Genomic DNA, 27,034 nt, shown 5'->3' with positions numbered 1-27,034 from the left:
AAAGCCTTGTTTTTTTCCAGTGGCAATGCACAACTGTGAGAGTCGGACTGTCAGGAAAGCAGAAGTGAGGCTTTCAAATTGTGGTACCGGAGCGGGCTTTTGAGAATCCTTTGGTTATCAAGGAAGTCAAATAAATCAATGTTTCAAGAAATTAATTCAGATTATTTACTGGAAGGTCAAATGCTGAAGCTGGAGCTCAAATACTTTGGCCACAAAACGAGAAGAAACGATCAAAGGCAAAAGGAGAAGAGAACGGCAGAGGATGAGATGGATGATTAGTGTCATGTAAGCCACAAACGTGGGCCTGGACTTAAATCGCGGAAGACGGAAGGGTCCACGGGGTCACAAGGTGTCCAGTACGACTAAGTAACAAGGAATAAAAACCTTTCCCACTTTAGACTGGAGGACTCGCAGTTAAATGAGCTGTCCAAGGTGACAGCTAGAGTTATCCGAGATCCCATTTGAACTCAGCTGTTCCCGACTCCGGACCCAGCGCTCTGTGCACTTTGGCGCCTCCTTGCGGCTGAGTATCTATTTCGAAGATGATCTTCCACTGGTTCACTATATTTCGGGTTTGTTTCTGGAACTTGCTCATTCTCCCTTTGGAATGGAAGCTTTTCTGAAGGCAGGGTCTTCTTCTTACCTTAATCTAGTGCTTCTTATACAGCATGCATTTAACAAAAGTTAACAGCCTGACTTTTCTGGGACTCAGTCTCCTCACCTGTAAAATGGGTATAATAATAATAATAATAATAATAATACCTCACTTCACAGAGTTGTTTTGAGGATCAAATAATTGCAAACCTTGACGTGCGATAGAAATGATAGCTGTTATTACGATTGATGTATCGGAAGAATTATTTCTCTCAGGGTCTCAGTTTCTTCATTTCCAAAATAAATGAGGTTCAATATGACTAATGTGGGAATAGGTTTAACGTGATTGCACATGTATAATCTATATCAGATGTGGTCTTGGTGAGGGGGAGGGGAGGGAGGGAGAAAAAATTGGAACTCAAACATCTTATAAAAGCGAATATTGAAAATTATCTTTAATTGGAATTTAATTGGAAAAACTAAAAGACTATTAAATAGGGAATGGGAATGGGAATGGGAAACTAACGTGGCTTTTAATCCCGCAGAATCCCTGTGTCCTTTCCATTCCTATTCCATTATTGCAGCGCGTTTTGTTAATATTGTCCCTGCCCGGCCGCCACCGCCTCCGTCGCTAAGCCCCGCCCTTCCACGCGCGCGCCCGGGTCGTTTGGGCGCCCACGTGGTCCTGAACCGTTCGGCGCGCGCGCAGCTCCGTAAGTGGGGCGGGGGCTGGGGGCATGGGGCGGTGGGGGCTACGGAGGGGCGCACGTGGCTGCGTAGGCGGGGGCGGAGGGGGTGGTTGCGCGCTGAGCTGGAGGCGCAAGGAGGGAGGCGGAGGGGGGGGCGATTAGGCGCCGGGAGGGGCTGTCTGGGTCGGGGTTAGGTGCGGGAGCCGGACCCTGGACACCGGCGTGCCCGCGCATGGGCTCCACGTTGGGCTCCGCGTTGGGCTCCGTGGCGCAGCGGGAGTGCGCGCCCTCGGGTTCGAGTCCCGGCGGCGGCGGGCCTCAGTTTGTAAAACGAGATTGGGACGATGGTCGCTTTGCCAACTTTGGAGCGTCTTGGATTAACCCTCTTGTTACCGCAACTTGTCGTTGTATTCTCATGGCCCCGCATACAGTAAGCGATCAATCCTTGCTTCTCCATCCGCAGCCCCGGTAAATAAACGCCCCTCCAGTGCAGAGTAGAACTAGCTAGGTGGCGCTGCGGAGAGAGACCCAGGCCCGGAGTCAGGAAAGTTGAGTTACGAGGTTGAAACTTAACTAGTTCTGTAAACTAGTCAGGTCACTTCACCCAGTTTGCCTCAGTTTTCTCATCCGTAATGAACTGGATAGATAATTGGCAAACCGCTCCAGTATCTTGTCCAAGAAAACCCCCGATCCGAATGACCGTCCGCAGTATACAGTAAGAGATGAATAATTGCTTATCCTAGGCACTAAGTGCTTTAGTAAACGACAGTATATAGGAAGCAATTTAACACTGCTCCCTAGACCATAAGTGCTTCATAAATGCCTTTCCAGTATACATACAGTAGGATGTACTTTAGAGCAGAGGTTTGTTAAAATAAATATTCAGTATTTGGCCTAGAAAACCCCAAGTGGGGTCAAGCAGTCGGAGGAATTGTACACCGTATACAGTAAGAGATGAATAATTGTTTCACCCTAGGCAGTAAGGGCTTCAGTAAATGTCCTCGCATACAGGAAGTGATTAACACTGCTCCCTAGACCATAAGTGCTTCATAAATGCCTTTCCAGTATACATATAGTAGGAGGATGTATTTTAGATTAGGGGTTTGTAAATATAAATACACACGAATACACATAAACATACATATAGTTAGATAATTACATTTAAGCGTCATTGGTTACTTTGGTAATCTCTTGTGGTTTTTTTAAAGCCATTTCAAGAGAAGTTTGAAACATCTAAACATTCTAATAATAATTGTAATGATAACAATAGCTATCACAACATAGCATTTTTAACTCATTTTGTTGTTGTTTGCTTGCATTTTGTTTTCTTTTAATTTTTTTCCTTTTGGATCTTTATTTTTCTTGTGCAACAAGATAATTGTACAAATATGTATACAGATATAGATTTAACATATATTTTAACATGTTTAACATATATTGAATTGCTTGCCATCTAGGGGAGAGGGTGGAGAGGAGGGGAAAATTTAGAACACAGGGTTTTGCAAGGGTCATTACTGAATGAATTGAAAAATTATCTATGCATATGCTTTGAAAATAAGCTTTATTTTAAAAAAGATAATAGATAACATTTCTATGGTATTTTAAGACTCATTTTTATATATGTTAGCTGATCAATTTGGGGAAGATACTTTAGACATGGGGAAACTGAGGCTTGTGAAGGTTAAATGCATTGCTGAGTGAGTGATCCTGATCCCAAGCCTTCTCTCTGTCTATTGCCTCCTTTCTCTGGGTAGGGAAGGTGGGGGTAGGGGACCAGGGATGTTCATGTCCCAGGCTGAATCCATAAATACAACTCATAAGGCTTCAGGGAGGTTAACTTAATACTAAACCACCATGGACAGGGCCAGGGATATCCAGAAAGAAATGAACATAATCTGTCCTCAAGAAGCGCAGATTCTAAAGGGGAAGAGACCGCTTGAACAAAGATAATCAGATATTGCATAGAAAGCAGTTTGGTGAGTTGGGCAGAGCAGGAAAGTCCCTCTCCAGAAAGGACCCTTCAGCTACACACTTTCTAGGCACTGAAGGTTTTCAAGAACCCTGAAATGGGATTAGCAAATCTGGGGGGATTCTTGAGTGTGTGGAGGAGGAAGAGATGTACCAAGTTTGGAAAGGCAGGTTAGAGCTAAGGTGTAAGGAGCTTTTAAGTGCCAGATGAGTCTGTATTTTTAACTGGAGGCAATTTGGGAAAGAGACAAATTCAGACCTATAAGGATATCTACCTACCTAATGTACATTCTGCCAGCCATCTATAACTTAATAAGTAGACTCATACATTAAAGATCTGTCTATATGTTTATCCATCCATCTCTATCATCCATCTATCCATCTATGTCATCATCTATATCTACTATCATCTCTCTTTATCTTCTCTCTATCTGTCATTTTTATCACCCATCTATCATTTCTCTTTCCTTTTTCTTCTCCCCTTTTTCTTTTTTCCCTTTCTCCTTCCCCCTCCCCCTTTTTCTCTCTCCCCCTTTTTCTCTCTCCCCCTTTCCCTCTCCTCTTCTTCCTCCCCCTTTCTCCTTTTTCTTTTCCCTTCCCTTCCCCCTTTTCTCTCTTTTTTTCTTTCCCTTCCCCCTTCCCCCTTTTTCTGTTTTTCCTTTTCCCTTCCCCCTTACCCTTTCTCTTTTCCCTTTCCTCTTCCCCTCCCCCTTTTTCTCTCTTTTTTTCTTTCCCTTCCCCCTTCCCCCTTTTTCTGTTTTTCCTTTTCCCTTCCCCCTTACCCTTTCTCTTTTCCCTTTCCTCTTCCCCTCCCCCCTTTTCTCTTTTTCCCCTTTTCCTCCCCCTTTTTTGGTCTTTCTCTTTGTGTCTCTATCCTTGCCTCTCCACTGCTTGGTAGAGGATAGATTGAAGAGATGGGGCCATTGGGAGCAGAGACACCCCCAACCTCTTGCCAATGCGGCCACATGCATTCTCTTCTTCAGTCTTTGGGCTGCCAGCCATTCCACCAGTGACTCTCTGTCTAGTCGCTGAGCATCCCCTGGATGCTCTCCCTCCTCATCTTCGCCTCGTGGCTACGCCAGTGCCTGGCACATAGCAGGTGCTTCATGATTGATGGGTTGGCTTCCTTTCTGACTTAGCTACAATCACCCGTCTCTTACAATCCCAGCACCTTTCCCCAAAGATGATCTCTCTCTTACCTTCTTTACGGGCCTGCTGTCCATAATTTATGCATGTTGTTTCCCACATTAGCCTGGGAGCTGCCTTCTTGCCTTCCCTTCTCTCCTGCCGCACATAGTAGGTGCTTCATAAATGCTGATTGACTGATTGCTTCCTCTCTCCATGTGCCCTTGTAGCTGGTGCCGGAGGTAACCAGAGCGGGGAGTCAGTCCCATCTCCTGTCCATGGGAGCTTCCCTGGTGAAGCTTGAGGCCGTCGTGCAGCAGAGCGCCCGCACCCGTCTGCTGCCCCTGCTGCACTCTGAACTGTGGCATCTCAGGTAGCACGGTACCCCTCCCACGTTGCCTTGTCCTGTTGTTTGTCTCACAAACGCTTCTGTCCAGGCCCTTCTGACGCCCCTTTCTGGGTTCTTTACAGACAAGTTTCCATGGCTGAGCACCTAGAGGCTGTACCCGTGGAAGCCGTGCCCGTGAAGGCCGAGCCTGGACCCGTGGCCAAGGAAGACCCTAATGTTAGGGGAAGCAAGGGTTGGGGCCTGAAGAAGTGGGAGGAAACTGAGCCCCAAGCTAAGAGGCTGAAGAACAATGAGGAAGATGAGGAGCACAGTAAAAAGCTCCCCAAAAGGAAGATTGTACTTCTGATGGCCTATTCCGGGAAAGGTTATCATGGGATGCAGGTATGTGGATAAATTCCTGCCATCTACTGCCCAGGGGCAGCTGTTCTGTGTAATTTCAGTGGGTTTATGCTGGGAAAGTCTGACTTCCAAAAGGCAGAGAAGGGGTGACCAAGAGTGAGCCTTAGGCCATACCTCCTGATCCTAGGGGAGCTGCTGAAACTCACCAGCAAAGATGAAAGTGGCTCCTTCCGGGAGTTCCCCTGAAATCATAGGCCCGTCCAAAAATGCTTTAAAAACATTTAAACAGAAAAAATTAAAGAAAATATTTAATAAAAGCCTATTTCAAGAGGGATGTTTAGACTAGAGAAGATAAAACTAGGGAGGGGAAAGAACACAAGAGAATGTTTGGCTCCAGTTGTTTGGAGGAGAGTTACTTACTTGGGGGAGGGATTGGATGTGCTACTGGAGGCACCTTTAACTCCCAGGTCTTTTGAGATGGCCAAGGATTGTCTACCAAGGCAATACTCTTCCTTTTCTTCCTCTTCCCCCTTCTCCTCCTCTTGCTATTTTTCTTTCTCTTCCTTTTCTTCCTCTTGCTTCTCCTTTTCTTCATCTTCCTTTTCCTCTTCCTCTTTCTCCTCCTCTCCCTGCTCTTCCTCCTCTTCTTCCTCCTCCTGCTCTTCCTTTTCTTCCTCTTCCTCCTCTTCCTCTTCTTCCTTTTTCCTTTGCTCTTCTTCCTTCTCCTTTTCCTCTTTTCCCTCCTCCTCTCCTTCTCATCTTCCTTCTCTCTTCCTCCTCCTCCTCTTGCTCCTCCTTTCCTCCCTCTTTTTCCTCCTCTATTTTCTCCTCTTGTTCCTCCTTTTCTTCTTCTTCCCTCTTCTCCTCTTGTTCTTTTTCTTTTTCTTCCTTTTCTTTCTCTTCCTCCTCCTTTTCCTCTTCATCCTTTTCCTCCTCCTTTTCTTCCTCTTTCTCCTCCTCCTGATCCTCTGCTTTTTCTTTTTCCTTCTCCTTTTCCTCCTTTTCTTTGCCTTCCTTAAGTCCAATGGATGAGACAACATGCAAACTACTAACTTCTTCTCACACATTTGTTGAGAAACCTATGGACTCCTCTTCAGAACAAGATTTTAAAATGTATCAAATATAACACATTGGATTACAATGTTCAGATATGATGATCAATGGATTCAAGTTCAGTCGGGAAGCCTTGGTTGAGGGCTGACATAAGTGCCAGACACCCTGCCCTCAAGAAGCTGCTGCTCGAATGGGGAAGGTGGCACTTTGAAGGGAGATGAAAAGTAAGGGCAAAATGAAGACAATACAGAATAACCTGGAGAGACATGAAGGCACGGCTTCCCTGACCAGGGCACTGGCGATGGAAGCTTCTTGGATGGACCAACCCTTCAGTGAAAAAGGCTTCTGGGCAGAGTGAACTTTTAGGGTGAGAAGGTTGCTGAGCATTGGGATCAGAGGGGGAACGTGCTCCTGCATGTCTGGACTTGTCCCAGGTCGTGCTCTCTGCTTGGTAAAGGGACTGGCTGCATTGACGGAGTCCCAGTGAGACCTGGAGGACTGACATACATTCAGAGGTGAAAACTGCGAAGAGACAGATTGATGCTTGCATGGAAAAGCTTCCCAACCATCAGGTTCCCTCAGAGGGGCTGCCGCTTCTCTCTCCCTGCCTCCCATACTCCTGAGGAGGCTGAGCAGGCGCTGAATGGTCACTTCTTAGGGAGCTCACTGATGCGAGTCTGGTTGAAGTTTGAGGCTAGACTGCCTCCTGGGCTTGTTCTGGTCAGGAATGGATGCTAACCCCCAGCCTGGAGGTGACTCTTGTGGATCTTAGGAGGCCAGGGTCAGAGGCCAGAATGGTTACGGCCCTTGAGGCGTGTTCTTCTGGAGGTCCCTGTTTGGATGCCAAAATGTATCGTCTGGACTAGCTCTCTGGAGGATGTTGGGACCATCCTTGATCTTAGTGGAGGAGTGAAGGAGGCAGGAGAACCACAAAGATGGTGGTCAAGGATGGGGAGGGAGTCCTTGTGCTGATGAAATCACAGATGACTGAGACTCAGGCTTCGAGGAGGTTGTAGGTCATACCTGAGACAGTTTGGATCATAGGAGAGGTGGAAAGGACCTCAGAGCCTGCCTAGTTCAGCTTACTCATTTTACAGATGAGGAAACTAATGGAGTTGAAATCGTTTTACTGGTGGTCACCAAGTAGTATTGGAGACGACCCTCAACCCTGTGTTTCTTGCCTTAAAGTACAAGACCTTTCCATCGTAGGATTTCCCATTTTGGAATTGATGGATCTGGAGATGTAGGAGCACTGATCCCCAAATATCCTGAGGTTCCAGGAGCCTCCCTGTATGGGCCACCAAATGTTGGGATACACGTTGAACCCTCCAAAATATATTGGTATTTCGGCCCAGGGTTGCATAGCATCTCAAACGAATTTGTAGGCTTAGACCATCTCCAAATCAAGAGGCAAAGATTTTATTTCTCAGCAGCCTAAGTTCCAAAAGGGAGTTTTAGTCATTAGCAAGGGGAAAGAAATAGGCTAAAAGTTCCCTAGCAGAAGTGGCTATTTAGGCAGCTAAGTTCCTAATGAACTAGCCATTGGGATGTCAGTAAGTGAGATAACATTAAATGGAGTTAGCTGAAGAAGTGGAGTACCAGTGAGCTCTTTTATAGGAAAAAAATAACTTTGGGATTCAAATTTGGTCTCAACAAATTTATTAGCTGAGTAACTCTGGGCAAACCATTTTACCCTGTTTGCCTCAGTTTCCTCATCTGTAAAATGAGCTGGAGAAGAAAATGGGAAAAATACTTCCAATATCCCAATGGGGTCATCAAGAGTTGGACATTATTGAAACAACCAAACATCAAGAATATGTCATACATGGTTCTAAATACTACACATACACACACACACACACACACACACACACACACACACACACACAAGAAGTCATGAAGATTGGGAGTTATCCAGAAAAAAATTCACAAGTTCCGGCCATCTTTAAGTCCAGGGACAAAAGCTTTATTATGACACCATAAGGTGGACCAGGTTCCTCAGCAGAACTTGCATTTATAGGGGGAAAGATGAAATCTTTTATAGGAAAGGACTCTGAGGAAGGGATGCTTATGATGCTATTTCCTTGTCTCAGAAAGCATTTTATACAAAATAACCTTGGGCTGACATCTATAGCAAGGCCTCCAGATTGCATATAGTTACTGTGTCATTTTAAGATAGTCCTGCCAATGTAAGAAATTCAACAAGGTCCCAATTAGGGACAAGATAATTCTTTCCATATCCCTCCCTGGAGATACCTGGTTGCTACCAAGGACATGACCTTTTGCTGTGGTTTATTTACCCTGCATCCATCTCTCTCTCTTTCTCTCTCTCTCTCTCTCTCACACACACACACACACACACACACACACACACACACGTGTGCATAGGGACTCTATTTTCTCTCTCTCTCTTTCTCTCTCTCTCTCTCTCTCTCTCTCTCTCTCTATATATATATATATACATATATATATATACTGTTGTCATTCAGTTTCTTCATGACCTTATTTTAGATTTTCATTACATGATATTACTTATATTCTATATTGACAACTTAACATATTAAGTACATGTAATATATGATATGGTATAATATGAAATTGTAAATTGATTTTAATTCTGTTTTTAAGACTTAAGCCTGCATAAGTTCAATACTTTTCCAAGAGCTGTGAGGCTAAAATTTTTACCCTTTTACCTTCATTCTTTATCTGTACTTAAGAGAAAATTGCCTGAAGGCCAAACTTTTGAATTGTCATTACTTAGAGTAATTATGTTAGAATAATTTGTATCTTTACCCAGGTATTGTCCATCTTGAAACCTAATCTATCCTCCATTCACCCCAAATTCTATAGAATTCTACCAAAATAGCTGCACATTTCTATTATTTAGGATTACTCCCATTTTCTGGATGGAAAGGAGATGAGGTGACTCATTAAAATGTCTGCTGACCAGGATTGGCTTACTTTTGCCAGGGAGGTCTCAATTATCATACCAATCAGAAGGAATACACACTTAGGATTAAAAGACTTGTCGTCACTCAACTTCATTTGGTCAAGCTGGGGTAGTCATCTCTTCTAAAAAAATCATTTAATAGTTAATTAATTTTTGTTTCACCCAATTTCATGTAAAACAGGGTTTTTTGGTTGGTTGTACATTCATTTTTTTACACATTTCCATGTGAATCAGGTTGAGAGAAAAAATCAGAACAAAAGAGAGAAACCATGAGGAAGAAAAAAACTGAGGAAAAAAGCACATAGTATGTGTTGATCTACATTCAGTCTCCATAGTTCTCTTTCTAGATGGGGATGACATTTTCTATCAAAAGTGTATTAGGATTGCCTGGGGTCACTGAACTGTTGAGAAAAATCTAGTCTGATAGTTGTTCATTGAACAGTCTTGTTGTGGCTATGTACAATGTTTTCTTGGTTTTATTTCCCTTCACTCAGCATCAGTTCATGTAAGTCTCTTCAGGCCTCTCTGAAATCATCCTGCTGATATGGTTTCTTATAGAACAATAATATTCCGTAACGTTCTTATATCATAACCTATCCAGCCATTCCCCAACTGATGGACATCCACTCAGTTTCTAGTTCCTTGCCACTACAAAAAGGGCATTTTTGCACATGTGGGACCTTTTCCCTCCTTTTAAGATTTCTTTGAGATACAGGCCCAGTAGAAACACTGTTGGATCAAAGAATATGCATAGTTCCAAATTGCTCTACAGAATGGTTGGCTTAACCTAAGAGAAGCATAGAAAGGTAAACAGAAAAATATATATATATATATTATTTAAAGGTGAAACTGTAACTCTTGAGAACTGTTATCTGTCACTGGGACAAATGGAGGGGGACAGCTTATGGACTAAGGGTATGGTTGTGAATGGATTCTGATGTGATAATATCAAAGAAAAAGATATTAAGGGGTGGGAAAAGGTCTGTATAGAATGGTTGGCTTAGTTTGCAACTCCACAAAGTAGTCATTTCTATTGGCTTTGAAAAAGTCTTCCTTTATTCATTTCTATCTCCACAATAACATATGACATAAGAAATATTTTGTTTTATTATAAAATATATATCTAGATAAGTATCTCATGTGCAAGTCCTTATATGCACATATTAGTATAGCCTAAATATTTAAAATATCAATTCTATTAAATATTCAGCATATTAAATAATAAATAGTAAAATATGTCCAGATATAGAAATAGATTGTGGTTGAGTTGTTTCAGTTTTGTCCAACTCTTCATGACCCCATTTGAGGTTTTCTTGTCTAAAGCAGTTTGCCATTTCCTTCCCCAGCTCATTTTACAGATTAGGAAACTGAGACAAACAGGGTTAAGTGAGTAGCCCAAGGTCACAGAGCTGGATTTAAATTTGGGTCTTCCTGATATCAGACCTGGTTTTCTATTCTCTGCGCCATCTAGCTGCCCCTAGATAATCATACACACACATCATATTAGTAACATAGCAAGTCATATTATATATAAAATGTTGAGTATGTGTGTGTTTGTGTGTGAATAATTTTGTGTGCCAGGTCCTTCCATTCCACAAATTCTGTAATTCTAAGTGCTGCACTTTAGAATTAGGAAGCTCTGGCTTTAAATGCTGACCCTGACACTTTCTAGCTTGGTGACCCTTGACAAGTCAGGTTTTGTCAGAAGTAGTTTGACGTGCCCTTGGGAGTTTAGGATTTCAGTTGGCATTTTTGTTTTGAGAGAGTTTGGTGTTGTGTTTGAAAGTAAGCACCATCCGACTTTTTTCATGCTCCAGACTTAAGGGAAATGTGGGTGATCCTTATCCCTTAACATATTTAACCTTCAGTCAGTCTTTAGTCAAGCTCAGAGCAGGACCTTTTTACCCTGTATTGCTGTTATCCTTTGTTGCTTTGTATCAGCAGGAGAAAGTAAAACCCATTCTTCCCTTTCTCAGAGGAACTTGGGGTCTTCCCAATTTAAGACTATTGAAGATGACTTGGTGTCTGCTCTTGTTCAGTCTGGCTGCATTCCAGAAAACCACGGTGAAGATATGAAGAAAATGTCCTTTCAGAGGTGTGCACGGACAGACAAGGTATCCTTTTCTTCAAAAACCTGATGCGCTTAAAAAAAATCCATGTCACTTCTCTGCCTGCCAACCAAAGCTCTTCCTTGTAACCAAAATATAATTAATAGTTCAAATTTATATAGTACCTATTGTGGGCCAGCCACTGTGCTAAGTGCTTTATAATTAGTACCACATTTGATCCTCACAACAATGCAGGGAGGTGGGTGCTGTTATTATCCCCATTTTACAGATGAGGAAACTGAGGCAAACAGGTTAAGCAACTTGGTCTTATTGGAGAGATTGAAAGAATTGCAAACTTACAGGCCACATCTGATTTCTTTTCTGTGTAAAAGAAAGGTGTAATTCATACAGGTAAGTAACTGAGTCTGGTAAACTAGTAAATATTTGAGGCCAGATTTAAACTCAGAGCTTCTTGGCCCAGCACTCTGTCCACTTTGTCATCTAGCTATTAGGGGAAAATCAGCTATGTATTGGTTATGTTTGAGAATCTGTTCTTTATTCTGCACATCTTTCTTCTAGAAGGACTTGTACTTTTTAAAATATTGGATTTTTATTGATATCTCCTAGATTCCCCCTATGCCTCCCCTCTCCTTCAGACAAAAACATTAAAAATTTAAAAATGAAGAGAAAAAAAATTCCAGAAAAAAAAAATCTGAAACCACAATGAGGTTCTGATTTGTATGAATGATGGATCCCTTAATTGGTTTCATGCATTCAGATTCTTTCTTCAAAGTTAACCATGTAAAAAATGACTGGTTCCAGCTCAGTGGAAACTTGCAGGGAGAATTAAGCTCCTTCACAGGATCCATCACTAATTGGAAACTAGCAGGAGGTGGGTAGCTTGCTTCTTTGGTGGGAAAATTTATTCTCTGTGAAAGTAGTCTGGACTTAATTCTTTATCATTCCATGGATTCCTAGTTTACTGGACTTTTGTGTTGGTTTTACTTAATTATTGTGAGTGCTGTTCCTTTGGCTCTGCTTCTTTCATTCAGCATCAGTTCTATGAGTCTTTGTTCATTGATTCTCATGGAACAGTCATCTTCCATTACCTTCAGATGCCATGGTTTTTTCCATGGTGGTCTCCCCATGTGTGGTCACTCACTTTGCTTGCTACTACAGAAAAGGGGTGACCATGAGTATTTTTGTACATTTGGGATTTTCCCTCTTTTCTTTGACCTCCTTGGGATATATATTGTCATCATTGAAATTAAGGTAAACTGAGAGACAACAGTTTGAAGCATGACAAATTTCTTAGATTAGCAATAAGCAATAAATTGGGTCAGTGGCCTTCAATAAGCAAAGGCCTTGAATGAGGGCTAATAGGGTCTTTTATAGCAGTCAACAAGATGACAGAGCAAAATCTTGAGCAATATCTTCTAATTAGCTAGGGATGATATAGATTTGAGATTATTAGATCATTTGGACCTTCGCTTCTGAAACTAACTCAACTACAGCCAAAAGTTGTGATGTCACAAGATAAAGATTCCCAAGCTAAGGGCTAGTTTTCAGTTCCCTGAAGGTGGGAGATGTTACTATGCTTTAAGTCATCAAGATTTGACCTAAGTTTTTCTGGAAAGTTCAGGTTACGAAAATGGAGGTAATTAAAAGACAAAAGCCTGACCTTTAGGCATGTTGCCCTGGGATAAAGTTTACTTAGTTTTCTAACAATATCCTGAAGATAACAAAATCCTGAAGAGTTTTGCCCTCTTACCAGGCTTCTTCCACCCTCAAATTATCTTCTGTTGATCTGATTATGCTTAAAAAAGCTCCCAAACCTCTTGTCCTTTTTAAATTGTCAGGCTGATGGCTAGAAGCTAATTGACCAAGTCATTTTATTTTGGATTATAAATTCTTTTTATCATTTTTTTAAAATTAGTGAATTGCCCATATTCTGTCTCCTGGGAAGATTGTAAAAGTTGTGGATATGCAATCTAATTTGCTTATTACCCATAAAAAAGAAAAGTATTATTCAGAGAGATTAAAATAAGGTATCTCATTTTTCCAAACTATGTGTAGATAGGTTTCACTCATATCTGGCATAGGGGCACACCAGCAGTTTGGAGAAGGTCAAATCGCTTTCATTTTTGCCTAGTTTTTCTTTCTCATTTTTCTGGAGGGGCAAACAATCCTGGGGAATGGGACTCTGACTGTGAGTACTCAGTCATTTTGTCAGAGGCACGTGGAAATAGAGTGGACTTCTGTCCCTGCCTCCAGATATATAGAGTTTAGGTTTCTTAACATAACTGAAATTTTACATGGGCATTTCAACACTGTCCTCCTTGTCTGTGTCTTTCCCTACTCCCCCTTTCCCACTCCCCCAAGCTATTCTAACTGGTGTCTCCTTTCCAGGGTGTGTCTGCTGCTGGCCAGATTGTGTCCCTGAAGGTATGGCTCATTGACAACATTTTGGAAAAGATTAATAGTCACCTTCCATCTCATATCAGAATCCTAGGTAAGAACAGGAGATGGGGAGCTTAATGTACTTCTTAGGGTTGGGGACTGTGGGTGTGGAGCATTAAATGCCTTCTTAGAATTGGTTAATGTGCCCTTGAATTCCTGGGTTCATTTACTAAATGAGTTAAAAAATGAATACGTGAAGACAGGTTGGATTAGATGACCTACCACTAGGTCCCCTTCCAGCGCCGCTATTATTGAACTACAGTTAAGATGATGGTCAGAGGTGGACCCAGACTTCCCAGTTGTGATTGGATGCTGCTAGGAAGTGTTGGAAGCTGGATTTAAACTCAGGAAGGTGAGTTTTCCTGACTCCAGGCCTGGCACTCTGTGCACTATGGCGCCTCCTGGCTGTCCTTGGGAGTCAAGAAGACTTGAATTCAAATCCAGCCTCAGACACTTCTCAGCTATGTGATCTTGAGCAAGTTGCAGCACCTCTGTCAGCCTCTGTTTCCTCATCTGTAAAATGGAGGGTAATAATAGTACCTCTCTCTTGGGCTTGTTGTGAAACTCAAATAAGATAATAATGGTAAAGAGCTGGGACAGAGTAAATGTTACATAAATTGCTTATTCTTTTCCTTCTACCCTATTGGACTCTGGGGATTTCCTTAACTTCCATCACTCCCTATTTTGTTGTTAGTTGCTTGGATTTTGTTTTTTCATTTTTTTCCTTTTTTGACCTGATTTTCTTTGTACAGTATGATAATTGTGGAAACATGTGCAGAAGATTTGTACATGTTTAACAGATAAGATTACTTGACATTTAGGAGGAGGGGGGGTAGGGGAAAGGGAGGGAGAAAAAAAAATTTGGAACAAGATTTTGCAAGGGTTAATGTTGAAAACTATGCCTATGTTTTGAAAATAAAAAGCTTTATAAAAATAAATAAAAATAATTTTTAAAAAATAAGCTGGGATATAAAGCAAGTATTCTTTTACTCTGTATCAATAGTTTTCATTTTTGGTCTTGGGACCCATTTAGTTCTTAAATATTATTGAGAACCCCAAAGACTTTTGGTATATGTAGACTATTGATATTGACTGTATTAGAAATTAAAAATAAATTTAAAAAATATATTCTTTTAATGATAATGAAACCATTATATATTAACATAAATAATAGTTAAAAAATGAAAAACAACTTTATTTTCTGAAATAAAAAAGTTGAGTGAAAAAAAATGGCCTTGTTTTACATAGTCTTGCAAATGTCTGGCCTAATGGAAGACAGCTGTATTATCCTTTTGTTGTGGATAAAGCAGGGAGTCTTTTATAGGCACTTAACCTCTTAATGTAATTATGAAAAGAATTTGGACTTCTTAGGACTCCCTGAAAGCATCTTGGGGACCACAAGGGAACCTGGAGCACACTTTGAGAAACAGTTTTCTGTTGCATGCTGCCTTTTGTACATGGGAGATGCTTAAGACATTTTCGTTGAATTTCTGGTGAGAGAGCAACATGGTATTAGTGCACAGTGCACCCAATTTTATCTCGGGGCACTACCTAGGTGACTTTAGCTAAGTCATTTACTCTCTCTTGGCTTCACTTTCTTTTGTCTGTATTTTAGTGTTGGGGCTGGACTATCCCATCCCTGATGGCGTCTGAGGTTCCTTATGGTTTTAGAGCTATTATACTCTGAATAATAGCCAACATTTATATGGCCTTCTATGTACCAGGCATGTGCTACGTGCTTTACAAATATTATCTCATTTTATCTTTATAACAATTCTGGGAGGTAGATGCTATAAGCATCCCTATTTTACAGATGAGGAAACTAAACAAACATCATTTAAGTGACTTGCTCAGAGTCCCACAGCTAGTGAGTATCTAAGGCTGGATTTGAATTCAGGCCCAGTGCTCTGTCCTTTGTGCTACCAGTTAACTATGACTGTATGATTTCTGAGGATAGTTAATCAACAAACGTTTATTAAGCCATTTTCCATATGCTATATGACAGACACTGGATGTACAACTTAGGAGAATGAAATAATCCCTACTTTCAGGGAGCTTACTTCCTAACTGCAGGGAGACAACAGGCACATAAAATTACTGATAGTACAAACACAAATTGATAAAAAGATATATACACGTACCAAGTAGTTAAGTACAAGATAACTTGGGAGAGAAGGCACAAGCATTTGGGCGATCATGAAAAGCTTCCTGCTGAAGACAGCATCTGAAACATTCAAAGGGGTGGTATGTTAGGCGTGGGGGACAGCCAGTGCAAAGGCCTGGAGGTAAGAGCTGTCCCAGCTCTAAATCTACACTCCTAATCTCATTGCAGCATATAACATTTCAGTATTTCCTTCCCACCATTCCCGTTATTGCTCCTCAGGTTTGAAGAGGGTCACTGGAAGTTTTAATTCAAAGAACAGATGTGATGCAAGGACGTATTTCTACATGCTGCCGACATTTGCCTTTGCTCACAAGGACCATGACGTCCAGGATGAGAGGTACCGCCTAAGCCCAGAGACCCTGGAGAAAGTCAACCAGCTGTTGGCCAGCTACAAGGGAACCCACAACTTCCACAACTTCACCTCTCAGAAGGGCCCCAAGGAGCCGAGCGCCAGGCGCTATATCATGGAGATGCACTGTGAGGCTCCCTTCATGCGGGAAGGCATGGAGTTTGCCGTGATCAAGATCAAGGGCCAGAGTTTTATGATGCATCAGATCCGGAAGATGATTGGCTTGGTGATTGCTGTCCTGAAGGGCTACGTGCCCGAGTCCGTGATGGAACGCAGCTGGGGAGAGGAGAAGGTTGACATCCCCAAAGCGCCGGGACTTGGGCTCGTCCTGGAGAGGGTCCATTTTGAACAGTACAATCGACGTTTTGGGAACGATGGGCTGCATGAACCCCTGGACTGGGTGGAAGAGGAGGAGAAGATGACTGTGTTCAAAGAGCAGTATATTTACCCCACCATCATCAAGACCGAGATGGAGGAGCATTCCATGACTAACTGGCTCAATACGCTTCCAAACCACGACTTTGACGCTGGCTCTCAGGAGGCCAAGGCTAATGATGGGAGCACCAAGGTAAGAAAGGCAGGGCAATTTCCATAATTCAGAAAATGGCTCTTTGTTGGGAGGGCCATTACAGCTTCCTGAAACTTATGGGTTTGAATTTGGTCCCAGGCTCTCTGAAACCTGAGTCACTGGGCATCGCTTTTGCTCAGGAATCTTCTGGAGCTGCCTCTTGCATTGGTCATTTAAAATTTCCCTCTTGCTGGTTGTAGCCTGTTTTTCCAAGCTGATTGTGCTCCTTATGATGATTAACAGGTTCTGAAACACCTAGGTTTCTGGATAAATTAAAATTGGTTTTACTGGCTACATCTAGAAAGTGCCAACAAAAACTAGCTCAGCTACCTCCCCAAAGAGACCAAGCCTCTTGAACCTTCAATATTTATAAAACCTTATGAAAAAAGGAATTCCCTGAGGGTGAAAATCAATTGAGTGGTTAATAAGAGAATGACTATTATAATGAGATGTGGGCTATATTTTAAAATGAGAGTCTTGGGGTACTAAAGTGACCTGTGTCATTCAAATCTTAATAAGAGATGTTGATTTCCATGTCTCTTGTCATGACATAAGAGAATCTACACTTCCCCAGACCTCAGTGGGCAAACCTAATAAGCAGGAATGTGCCCATTAGCCCAAATAAAAATTTCTTTTATCATCTGTTAAGATCTTGGCTTGGGTATATCAGATTTCCAGCACTCATTGATTTCTAGAAAAGGGGGAAAAACCTTGATCCTAAGAGAGGAATGTGAATTTCTAATACCCTTCACACGTTTGCCCTGCTTGTTCTCACTCTCCCCCATTCATAACTTAACATCTTTTATCTTTGTATCTTTGCACAAGTATACTTAATGCTTGGGATGCTCTCCATTTTAAACTCTGTGACTTGATACAACAAGCACCCTTCAAGATTCCTTCTTCAAGAAGTCCTTTTTTTATAACACTTTGTGGATACTTTTCTTCAGTCCTCCCCAATGTAAAGTGCTCAAGGGCAGAGACTGCTTCCGTTAGTCTTTGCAGCCCCAATAGTTGATACATGGAATGAGATTTATTAAGCATTTACTACATTCTAGGCACTGTGCTAATTGCTTTTCAACTGTTGTCTCATTTGACCCTAACAATAACCCAGTGAAGCAGGTGCCATTATCATCTCCATTTTACAGTTGGGGGATTTAAATCAGTGACAAAGTAACTTGGCCATGGTCACAGAGTTCCAAAGTGTCTGAGTCTAGATTTGAACTCAGATCTCAGATCAGAACTTCTCAACTGAAGACTCAGTACTTATACCTACTGCACTACCTACTTACTTCTATATAGTAGGTGCTTAGTTTTGCTTCTTGATTGTTTAATTCAAGTCTTCATTCCTTAATAAACATAATGAAGACAAAGTGATTTAGAAAAAGAGAATTGGATTTGGAATTAGGAGTTCTAAGAGCGAATCCTAGCTCTGCCCCGTCAATCAATCAATAAATATTAAGAGCCTACTGTGTGCTGTGTTTCTGTAAGAAAAGGCTTATCACTTCATCAGTCTAGACTATAGTTTTCTCATCTACAAAATAGATTGTACTTGTTGAAGTCCTATCTCTATATCCTCTCAAGGATTTCTTATTAATTATTTCTTATTAAGTATCTACTGTGTGTAAGGCACCTTACTTTGGTGACGGACCTCAGAGTTCACAGTTGGGAAAAGGAATAGACAAGAAGAATCCACATCTAAATACAAGGTAGAAATGTGAAAGTACCTAAAGAAAAATTATTCAGGGGCTGTGTGAATTTAGATTAGAGAGAGATGACTTTTGGCCAGACAGGTAGGTATACCACTGTACATCGGTCACTCTAAGCGACCTAGCCTAATGGCCTTATTGTCTACTTTTGCTCTCCTCAATATGGTATTTACATTGTATGGTTTTAGATGAATAAAGTAAAACCTCTTATTACTTCAAACAACTTTCCAGATTACACAGGAGATTATAACTTGCATCAGTAGTTTTCTTATTCAAGAATTTCTTATATCAATGAAATCAGAAGTCTAGTCCCTATCACTATCTTAATTTTTTTGGTTTTTAAATTAAAATATTTTTTCAGTTACCAAAATTTATCATCTTTCCCTTTTACCACTATCATCCCTCACTGAAAGAAAAAAAGAAAAATGAAGCCCTTTTAACAGTTATACATAATCTTTTTTATTTTTCTCATGATTTTTCCTGTTTGTTCTGATTTTTTCCTCCCAACATAATTCATAAAACAATGTCTATAAAAATAAATAAACTTAAAAAAAACCCACCAATTATACATAATCAAGCAAAACAGATTTTCATTTTGGAGATATCCAAAATTATTTGTCTCCTATTGCACCCTTATTTCACCTATCTATCAAGAGTGTTATGTTTTCTCATGGGTTCTCAGGAATCAGACCCCTGCTTGAGCATTGTATTGATGAGAATTCTTAAGTTGTCTTTCAGAATTGTTTGTCTTGAGACAGCTAGCATGTGCTAATGCAGGAGTTCTTAAACTTTTATTCTTACTATCTTTATAGTATTAAAAATTATTGAGGATCTGTCCAAGGAGTTTTTGTTTATGTGGGTTATATTTATTGATAATTTACTATATTAGAAATAAAAATGAATTTTGAATTTTTGAGTCTTCTGAAAGGGTTTCAGAGACCCCAGGGTTCTCTGGACCACACTTTGAGAACCATGGTGCTAGTGGATAGAGCACTAGGCTTAGAGTCAGGAAGATATGAGTTCAAAATAGTACTGTAATTCTGGGTAAGCCATTTAATCCCAATTGCCTCTAAAAACAAAAATATGAGTTATTTGTCTTTGCATCCTTGTTACTGTAGCACAAATTGTCTCCATTCTGTTCACTTCGTCTTGCATCAGTTCAAACAAGTTCTCCTATATCATCCTAAGACTGTCCCTTTTATCATTTTCTGCAGAATAGTTCTTCTGCTAAATTCGTATACCATAAGCTGAGTTGATATAATAAAAAATGACAGTACTGCCCAAAATATCTTACTCATTCAGTGCCATAGCAGTAAAACGACCAAAGGATTATTTTATAGACTGAGGAAAATTAGTAACAAACATAAGGTCACAAATATCAAGGAAATCAAAGAAAAAAATGCAAAAGGACCCTAATAGTACAATGTCTCAAGCTACTACTACTGGTAATCATCTAAACAATTTGGTACTGGATAAGAAATAGAATGGTAGACCAAGGGAACTGATGAGTTATATTCTCTATAGAAACAAAAGAGCTTAGTGTTTGATAAGCTCTCAAAAGATCTCAGCTATTGGGGTAAGATCATTACCATTTGACAAAAAGTAAGAACATGGAAAGTAGTCTGCCAGAAACTTGACATAGATGAACATTTCACACAATGAGCTCAAAATGAATATATGATTTAAATATAAAGGGTGTTATAAAACAAAAGTTGGGGCACATGGAAGAAATTACTTGTCAGATTAATAGATAGAGAAAGAGTTTAGGTAGTAGTAAAATAGGTAATTTAGATTACATTAAATTTTAAAAAGTTCTACACCAACAAAACCAGTGCAGCCAAAATTAGAAGAAAAGTAGGAAATAAAATTTTTATATCAAGTTACTCAAATTTGTAGAGAACTGAGTCATTTATAAAAAATAAGAGCCATTCCCCAATTGATAAATGATCAAAAGATGTGATGGGGCAGCTAAATGGTACAGTGGATAGAATACTGGGACTGAAATCGGGAAGATAGCTACTCCTAAGTTCAAATCTTACCCTTACACTTACTAGCTGGGTGACCCTGGACAAATCACTTAACCTGACATGCCTCAGTTAACTTATTTGTAAAATGAGCTGGAGAAGGAAATGGCAAACCACTCTATAATCTCTGCCAAGAAAATTCCAATTAGGGACACAAGGAGTTGGGTATGACTGAAGAGAGACTGTAATAACTACCACAAATGATAGAAACAGGAAGTTTTCAGAGGAAGAAATCCAAGTTTTCAATAGTCATATTAAAAAAATGGTCTAAATCACTAATATTTAGAGAAATGCCAACTCTGAGATACCACTTCATATTTATCAGATTGGTTAACATGACAGAAAAGGAAAATGAGAAATGCTGGAAAAGATGGGGAAAAAAGGGACACTAATACATTGTTGGTAGATCTGCAAATTAGTCCAATCATTATTTTTTTAAAAATAGTATTTTACTTTTCCAAATACATGTAAAGATAGTTTTCAGTATTTATTTTTGTAAGACTTTGTTTTCCAAATTTCTCTCCCTCTCTTCCAAACCTCCTCCCTTCCCAAAACAGTAAGCAATCTGATATAGTTTAAATATGTGCAATTCTTTTAAACATTTTCCTATTTGTCATGTTGTGTAAGAAGAAACAGACCAAAAGGAGAAAAACCCTTGAGAAAGAAAACAAACAAACAAAAAAGTGAAAATACTATGCTTCAATCCATATTGTCTCTATAGTTCTCTCTCTGGACAAGGATGGCGTTTTCCATCCTAAGACTTTTGGAATTGCCTTGAATCACTGCATTGAGAGAAGAACCAAGTTCTTCACAGTTGAGCATCACATAATCTTGTTGCTGTGCACAATGTTCTCTTGGTTCTACCCACTTCACTCAGCATCAATTCATGTAAGTCTCTCCAGGCCGTTCTGAAATCATCCTGCTGGTCATTTCTTGTCAAACAATAATATTCCATAATGTTCATATACCACAACTTATTCAGCTATTCTCCAATTGATGGGCATCCACTCAGTTTCCAGTTTCTAGCCACTACAAAGAGGGCTGCCACAAATAGTTTTGCACATGTAGGTCCCTTTTCTTCCTTTTTGGTCTTTTTGAGATATAAGTCCAGTAGAAACACTTCTTTATCACAAAGGGTATGCACAGTTTTATAGTCCTTTGGTCATAGTTCCAAATTACTCTCCAGAATGGCTGGATCGGTTCACAAGTTCACCAGCAATGCATTAGTGTCCCAGTTTTCCCACATCCCCTCCAACATTTATTATTATATTTTCCTGTCATCTTAGCTAATCTGAAAGTTGTAATGTACCTCAGAGTTGTCTTAATTTGCTTTTCTCTAATATATAGTGATTTAGAGCATTTTTTCATGACTAGAAATGGCTTTAATTTGTTCATCTGAAAATTGTATGTTCATATTCTTTGACCAGTTATCAATTGGAGAATGGCTTTTGTTATAAATTTCAGTCAGTTCTCTATATATTTTAGAAATGAAGTCTTTATCAGAACCCTTGGATATAAAATTACTAACGTGTAATTTTTATACTAAAATTATTAAGGTGTGATTTTTATTCTAAGTATGTCTTTTGACTCAGTGGTATTCACTATTAGGTCTGAATTAGGTCTGAATTCCCAAGAAATCTAAGAAAAAGGAAAAGGACCTATTTGAACAAAATATTTGTAGCAATTCTTTTTGTGGTGGCAAAGAATTGGAAATTAAGGGAATGCCCATCAATTGAGGAATAAGTAACTGAGTTGTGGTATATAATTGTGATAGAATATTATTGGGATGTAAGAAATGATGAAAGGGATGGTTTCAGAAAAACCTGGCAAGATTTATGAATATGATATAGAGTGAAATGAGCAAAACCAGGAGAACAATCTTCACAATAACACTGTTACTGTAAGGAAGATCAAATAGCACATAGAATGGCCTGAATCAAAGCTTAGTCAGCAGTGGAATGTCCTATGAACCTGGCCTTACACTGTACATTTTAGTCAGTGAGTGAATTGGAAGAAGCCACATATGACATAATTTTCAGATTAAAAACTGATATGATCTTAAAAAGAGATAACTAAAGATGGTGGATAAAAAAGGTCAGGCTCCTGAAATACCTTGAAAGGCTAATGTAAGATGAAATTTAAGAAGAATGAATTTAAAGCCCTATACTTGGGTTCAAAAAATCAACTTCTCAGGGACAGTTAGGTGGTACAGTGGATAGAGCATCAGCTTGGGAGTCAGGACGATCTGAGTTCAAATCTGGTCTTAGAGACTTACTAGCTGTGTGACTGTAAGCAAGTCATTTAATCCTGATTGCCTCAACAATTAAAAAACGAAAAAAAATTTCAAATTCCCAAGTATAGGATAAGGGAAGCAAAAGTATGTCCAGAAAACAATGGCTGTGGAAAAAACTTGTTTTTTTTTTTTTTGTTTGTTTGTTTTTTTAATAAATTTTAAGGTTATTATGAATGAATAATATATGTGTGAAATTTTAACTCCAAAAGCTAATGGTGTCCATTAAAGGGAGGCAGAGGCAGAATGATTGAAGTTATAGTCCTATTGTACTTTGCCCTATTTAAACCACATCTCATTTAAGGAAAGGCAAAGATAGACTTTATCTCAAAAAGAGATGATGATGACACATCTGGAGAGCAATTTGGAACTCTGCTCAAAAAGTTATCAAACTGCATACCCTTTGATCCAGCAGTGTTTCTACTGGGCTTATACCCCAAAGAGATACTAAAGAAAGGAAAGGGACCTGTATGTGCCAAAATGTTTGTGGCAGCCCTGTTTGTAGTGGCCAGAAGCTGGAAAATGAAAGGATGTCCATCAATTGGAGAATGGTTGAGTAAATTGTGGTATATGAATGTTATGGAATATTATTGTTCTGTAAGGAATGGCCAGCAGGATGAATACAGAGAGGACTGGCGAGACTTACATGAACTGATGCTAAGTGAAATGAGCAGAACCAGGAGATCATTATATACCTCAACAACGATACTGTTAGAGGATGTATTCTGATGGAAGTGGATCTCTTCGATAAAGAGAGCCTTAATTGATCAAAGATGGACAGAAGCAGCTACACCCAGAGAAAGAACACTGGGAAATGAATATAAACTGCTTGCATTTTTGTTTTTCTTCCCAGGTTATTTATACCTTCTGAATCCAATTCTTCCTGTGCAACAAGAGAACTGTTTGGTTCTGCACACATATATTGTATCTAGGATATACTGTGACATATATAGGACTGCTTGCCATCTGGGGGAAGAGGTGGAGGGAGGGAGGGGAAAAATCGGAACAGAAGTGAATGCAAGGGATAATGCTGTAAAAAATTACCCTGGCATGCGTTCTATCAATAAAAAGTTATTAAAAAAAAAAAAAAAGAGAAGATGATGAAAAGGATGATGAAAGCAGTAGTGGTGTGGAGTGGGTAAAAGTGCTGAGCCTGGATAAAGGAATTCCTAAATTCAAATCCCATCTCAGACACTTATTAGTTATGTGAAGTTGGGCAGATCACTTCACCTCTGCCTCAGTTTCCTCATCTTCGCAATGGGAATAATAATAGCATTTATCTCTCAAGGTTGTTAAGAGGAATAGTAAGTGTGAAATAGCATATAACAACACTTTTTTTTTTCTGAGGCAATTGAGGTTAAGTGATTTGTCCAGGATCACATAGCTAGGAAGTGTTAAGTGTCTGAGGTCACATTTGAACTCAGGTCATCCTGATTTCAGGGTCAGTGTCTCTCTACTGTCCCACCTAGCTACCCCTATAATAACACTTTTTAAAATCTTAAAAGGGCTATAAAAATGCTAGTTGTTATTTTTAATTGTTCTTGTTATTATTTTACCATACCCAGTGAAGATCAGTTGAAAAGATGGAGAGGAAAAGACTAGAAAGACTTTATACAGTTTTCAAGTATTTTTAATTCTAATTTGATTTGAATGAGATGACTATTTTCATACACAATTACTGTGGGAATTTTTTTTTGTTTGTACATTTTTTTTCATTCTTTGTTTCTTTCCTTCCTTATTTCTTTCATTCTCTTTTCTTTTTTTTCTCCCTCCCTCCCTTCTTTCTTTTTCCTTCCTTCCTTCTTTCCTTCCTTTTTTCCCCTCTTCCTTCTTTTCTTTCTTCCTTTCTTTTCAAATTTTGCAACAGAGTGGGAGAATGAGTTTAGAGATACAGTTGCAAAAAAAGTAAAAAAGAAAAAAGTTCCTTGAAGCATTTTCTTTTAAATGTAGAGAACAGAAGGGAACCCAGACAAGCAGGATAACAAAGTAATATGGCTGAATTCATGTATTTAGAAAGGAAAACAAGCTATACACATAATAGAGATTCACAGTTTCATGTACAAACCTTATTTTCAGTTTTAATATTTTATTTTCCCCAGTTACATGTAAAACAATTATTTTTATTTTTGTTTTAAAAATTTTGAGTTCCACACTCTCTCCCTTCCTCCCTGCCCCTACTCCTCGTTGAAAAGGTACATTTGAAGTTATGTAAAACATTTCTATAAAATTCATGTTGCAAATGAAAACATAGTTCCCCCCCCAAAAAAAAAACCCCAAAAAAACCCAACAACAATAACCAAAAATCTCAAGAAAAAAAATATGCTTCAGTTGTTATTCAGATACAATCAGTTCTTTTTCTGGCTATGAATAATATTTTTCATCATAAGTCCTTTTGTTTAGTATTAGATCACTGTATTGCTAAGAATAGCAAAGTCATTCACAGCTGGTCATCCCAAAAAACTTGCTATTACTTTTTACACAGGACATTTCACTTGCCTTCATTCAGCTCATGGAGAACTTTTCAGGAGAAATCTCATTTTCAATTCTATTTTATTTGGTGCTTGTAAAATTTTTAAAAACTTAACTTAAAAAAAAAACTGTTCTGCATGACTTAAGAAAGCAGGACTAAGAACCCATAGAGGCCGATTTAGGGAGTTTGAAGTCAGATGGACTTTCTTTAGATTCGTAGCTATCCAGAAGTAGAGCTGGTTGCCTGGAGTGCAGGTAGAGGTAATTTCCCCAAAACCAACTATGTTTTGTTTTTTTTTTAATAGCTTTTTAATTACAAGATATATGCATGGGTAATTTTTCAGCATTGACAATTGCAAAACCTTTTGTTCCAATTTTTCCCCTCCTTCCTCCCACTCGCTCCCCCAGATGGCAAGTTGACCAATACATGTTAAATATGTTAAAGTATAATTAAATACTATATATACATATATATACATACACATCCATACAGTTATTTTGCTGCACAAAAAGAATCGGACTTTGAAATGGTGTACAATTAGCAAGGAAGGAAATAAAAAATGCAGGGATTGGGAATTCTAGGAAGTGGTTCATTCTCATTTCCCAGAGTAAACCAAATGTCTTTCTATAGGGGTTGGATCATAACTTGTGGGCAGATTTGTAAAAGAGATTCTTATTTGGATAGATTGGGCTAGGTGACCACTGAGGTCTCATTCAGATTTGAGATTACGTGGTGCTCTGAATCTGCCTTACTTAAATGATGCTCATTTGGTTTCTTCAAGTTCAGAAAATGGAATATGGTTTCTGTGCTCCATCATTCAAATGTTTCTTCTTTTGTTGACTCATCAGAAATTTGTTCTCTTCTCTTATAGGCCCCTGCTAGTCTTAAAGGAAGTGATGGAGGTGGGGATCATTGACTAAGAGAACAGAAGTCATCAGGGGAGCCGAGCTGTGCCGTTTCTGTATCTCACCAAGGGGGCCTTTGCAAATCCCTCTGCAACACACATAGACACATCCCCAGCTTATTGGTTTGTTTATTGTGATCAGTCGCTGATGATGGAAAGGAGCTGGGAAGATGGAAATTGTCAGGATCCTGGTCCTTGACCTAAGAATGTCAGGGTCAGAATACTTGAAAATTTTATGCTTAAAATAAAGATCTGATTTTATTCTTTCATTGACTTCAGGATCTCAAAGCATGGTAGCCTTCTGTGTTTGGATCACGAAATAAACTGCCTCTAGTCTGCTTTTAGTTCATTCTTTTAATGTTAACCACTTCTAGAACATTGGGAAAAGGAAAATGTGTTGTTTTTTTAAAAAAGAAATGATTTTATTAAATTGTGCTTCTCTACTTGTTACTTTTTTTTCTGGTCAGTTTTTTTCCCCCACCAAGTTACTCTATGGTTTCCAGATTGTGTGAAGTGTTTTTCTTTCTGGACCATTTAACACATTTCCTGAGCATTTCCTACTTGAAAAGGCCTTTTGTTGGGTGCTAAAAGGAAGACACAGACAAATGAAAGCAGCTTTGTGTCCTTAAGGGTTCAATTTAATTCAACAAGTACTTATTAACTGCCTCCCATGAGTCAGGTAGTACATTATACATCGGGGATTCAAATAGCAAAATTGAACTTGGGCTCCATTTTCTCCTCTATCAAATGGGGATAACAAGGCCCTTAATTACTTTTAACTACTTACCTACTGAGGTTATCATGAGAAACTAAAGAAGCACTTTGTGAACCTTGAAGCATTTCCTGATATTTCTGTTTGCCTCATAGTTAGCACAATGGCATAATACTCATTTCCCATTTCTGTGCCACTGTGCTGCTTGGTGGTGGTAACTGCATTCCAAAAGCTGGTTTCCTCATTCTGGGAATGCTCTCTATCCTCCCTTC

The 27,034-nt window shown here is 39.5% G+C and overlaps 1 protein-coding gene across 2 annotated transcripts; it reads left to right on the top strand.

Moving 5' to 3' along the window:
* The first annotated feature begins 1,214 nt into the window (after positions 1-1,214).
* PUS1 (pseudouridine synthase 1) lies at positions 1,215-26,500 on the top strand. 2 transcript variants are annotated; one of them, XM_051972588.1, is made up of 7 exons: positions 1,215-1,307; positions 4,607-4,749; positions 4,848-5,106; positions 11,044-11,181; positions 13,525-13,627; positions 15,959-16,656; positions 26,018-26,500. In XM_051972588.1, exons 2-7 carry the CDS (start codon positions 4,655-4,657, stop codon positions 26,060-26,062), a joined length of 1,338 nt encoding a protein of 445 aa, XP_051828548.1. In that variant the 5' UTR covers positions 1,215-1,307; positions 4,607-4,654; the 3' UTR covers positions 26,063-26,500. The 2 variants fall into 2 exon arrangements, with proteins under 2 accessions (XP_051828548.1, XP_051828546.1); XM_051972586.1 differs by lacking the exon at positions 1,215-1,307 and adding an exon at positions 1,432-1,713.
* The last annotated feature ends 534 nt before the right edge of the window (positions 26,501-27,034 follow it).

This window comes from Antechinus flavipes, chromosome 1, assembly GCF_016432865.1.
Source record: "Antechinus flavipes isolate AdamAnt ecotype Samford, QLD, Australia chromosome 1, AdamAnt_v2, whole genome shotgun sequence".
NCBI classification, from domain to species: Eukaryota; Metazoa; Chordata; class Mammalia; order Dasyuromorphia; family Dasyuridae; genus Antechinus; species Antechinus flavipes.
The sequence above is the reverse complement of the archived record's forward strand: the minus strand, read 5'-3'. Positions and strand labels throughout refer to the sequence as shown.

Bases quoted from the DNA above. Each gene is read 5' to 3' on its own strand.
- PUS1 (XM_051972586.1), top strand. From the start codon at position 1,516: ATGGGCTCCACGTTGGGCTCCGCGTTGGGCTCCGTGGCGCAGCGGGAG. The intron at 11,182-13,524 runs GTATCCTTTTCT...TCTCCTTTCCAG, and splicing joins GGTGTGCACGGACAGACAAG to GGTGTGTCTGCTGCTGGCCA. The intron at 16,657-26,017 runs GTAAGAAAGGCA...CTTCTCTTATAG, and splicing joins CTAATGATGGGAGCACCAAG to GCCCCTGCTAGTCTTAAAGG.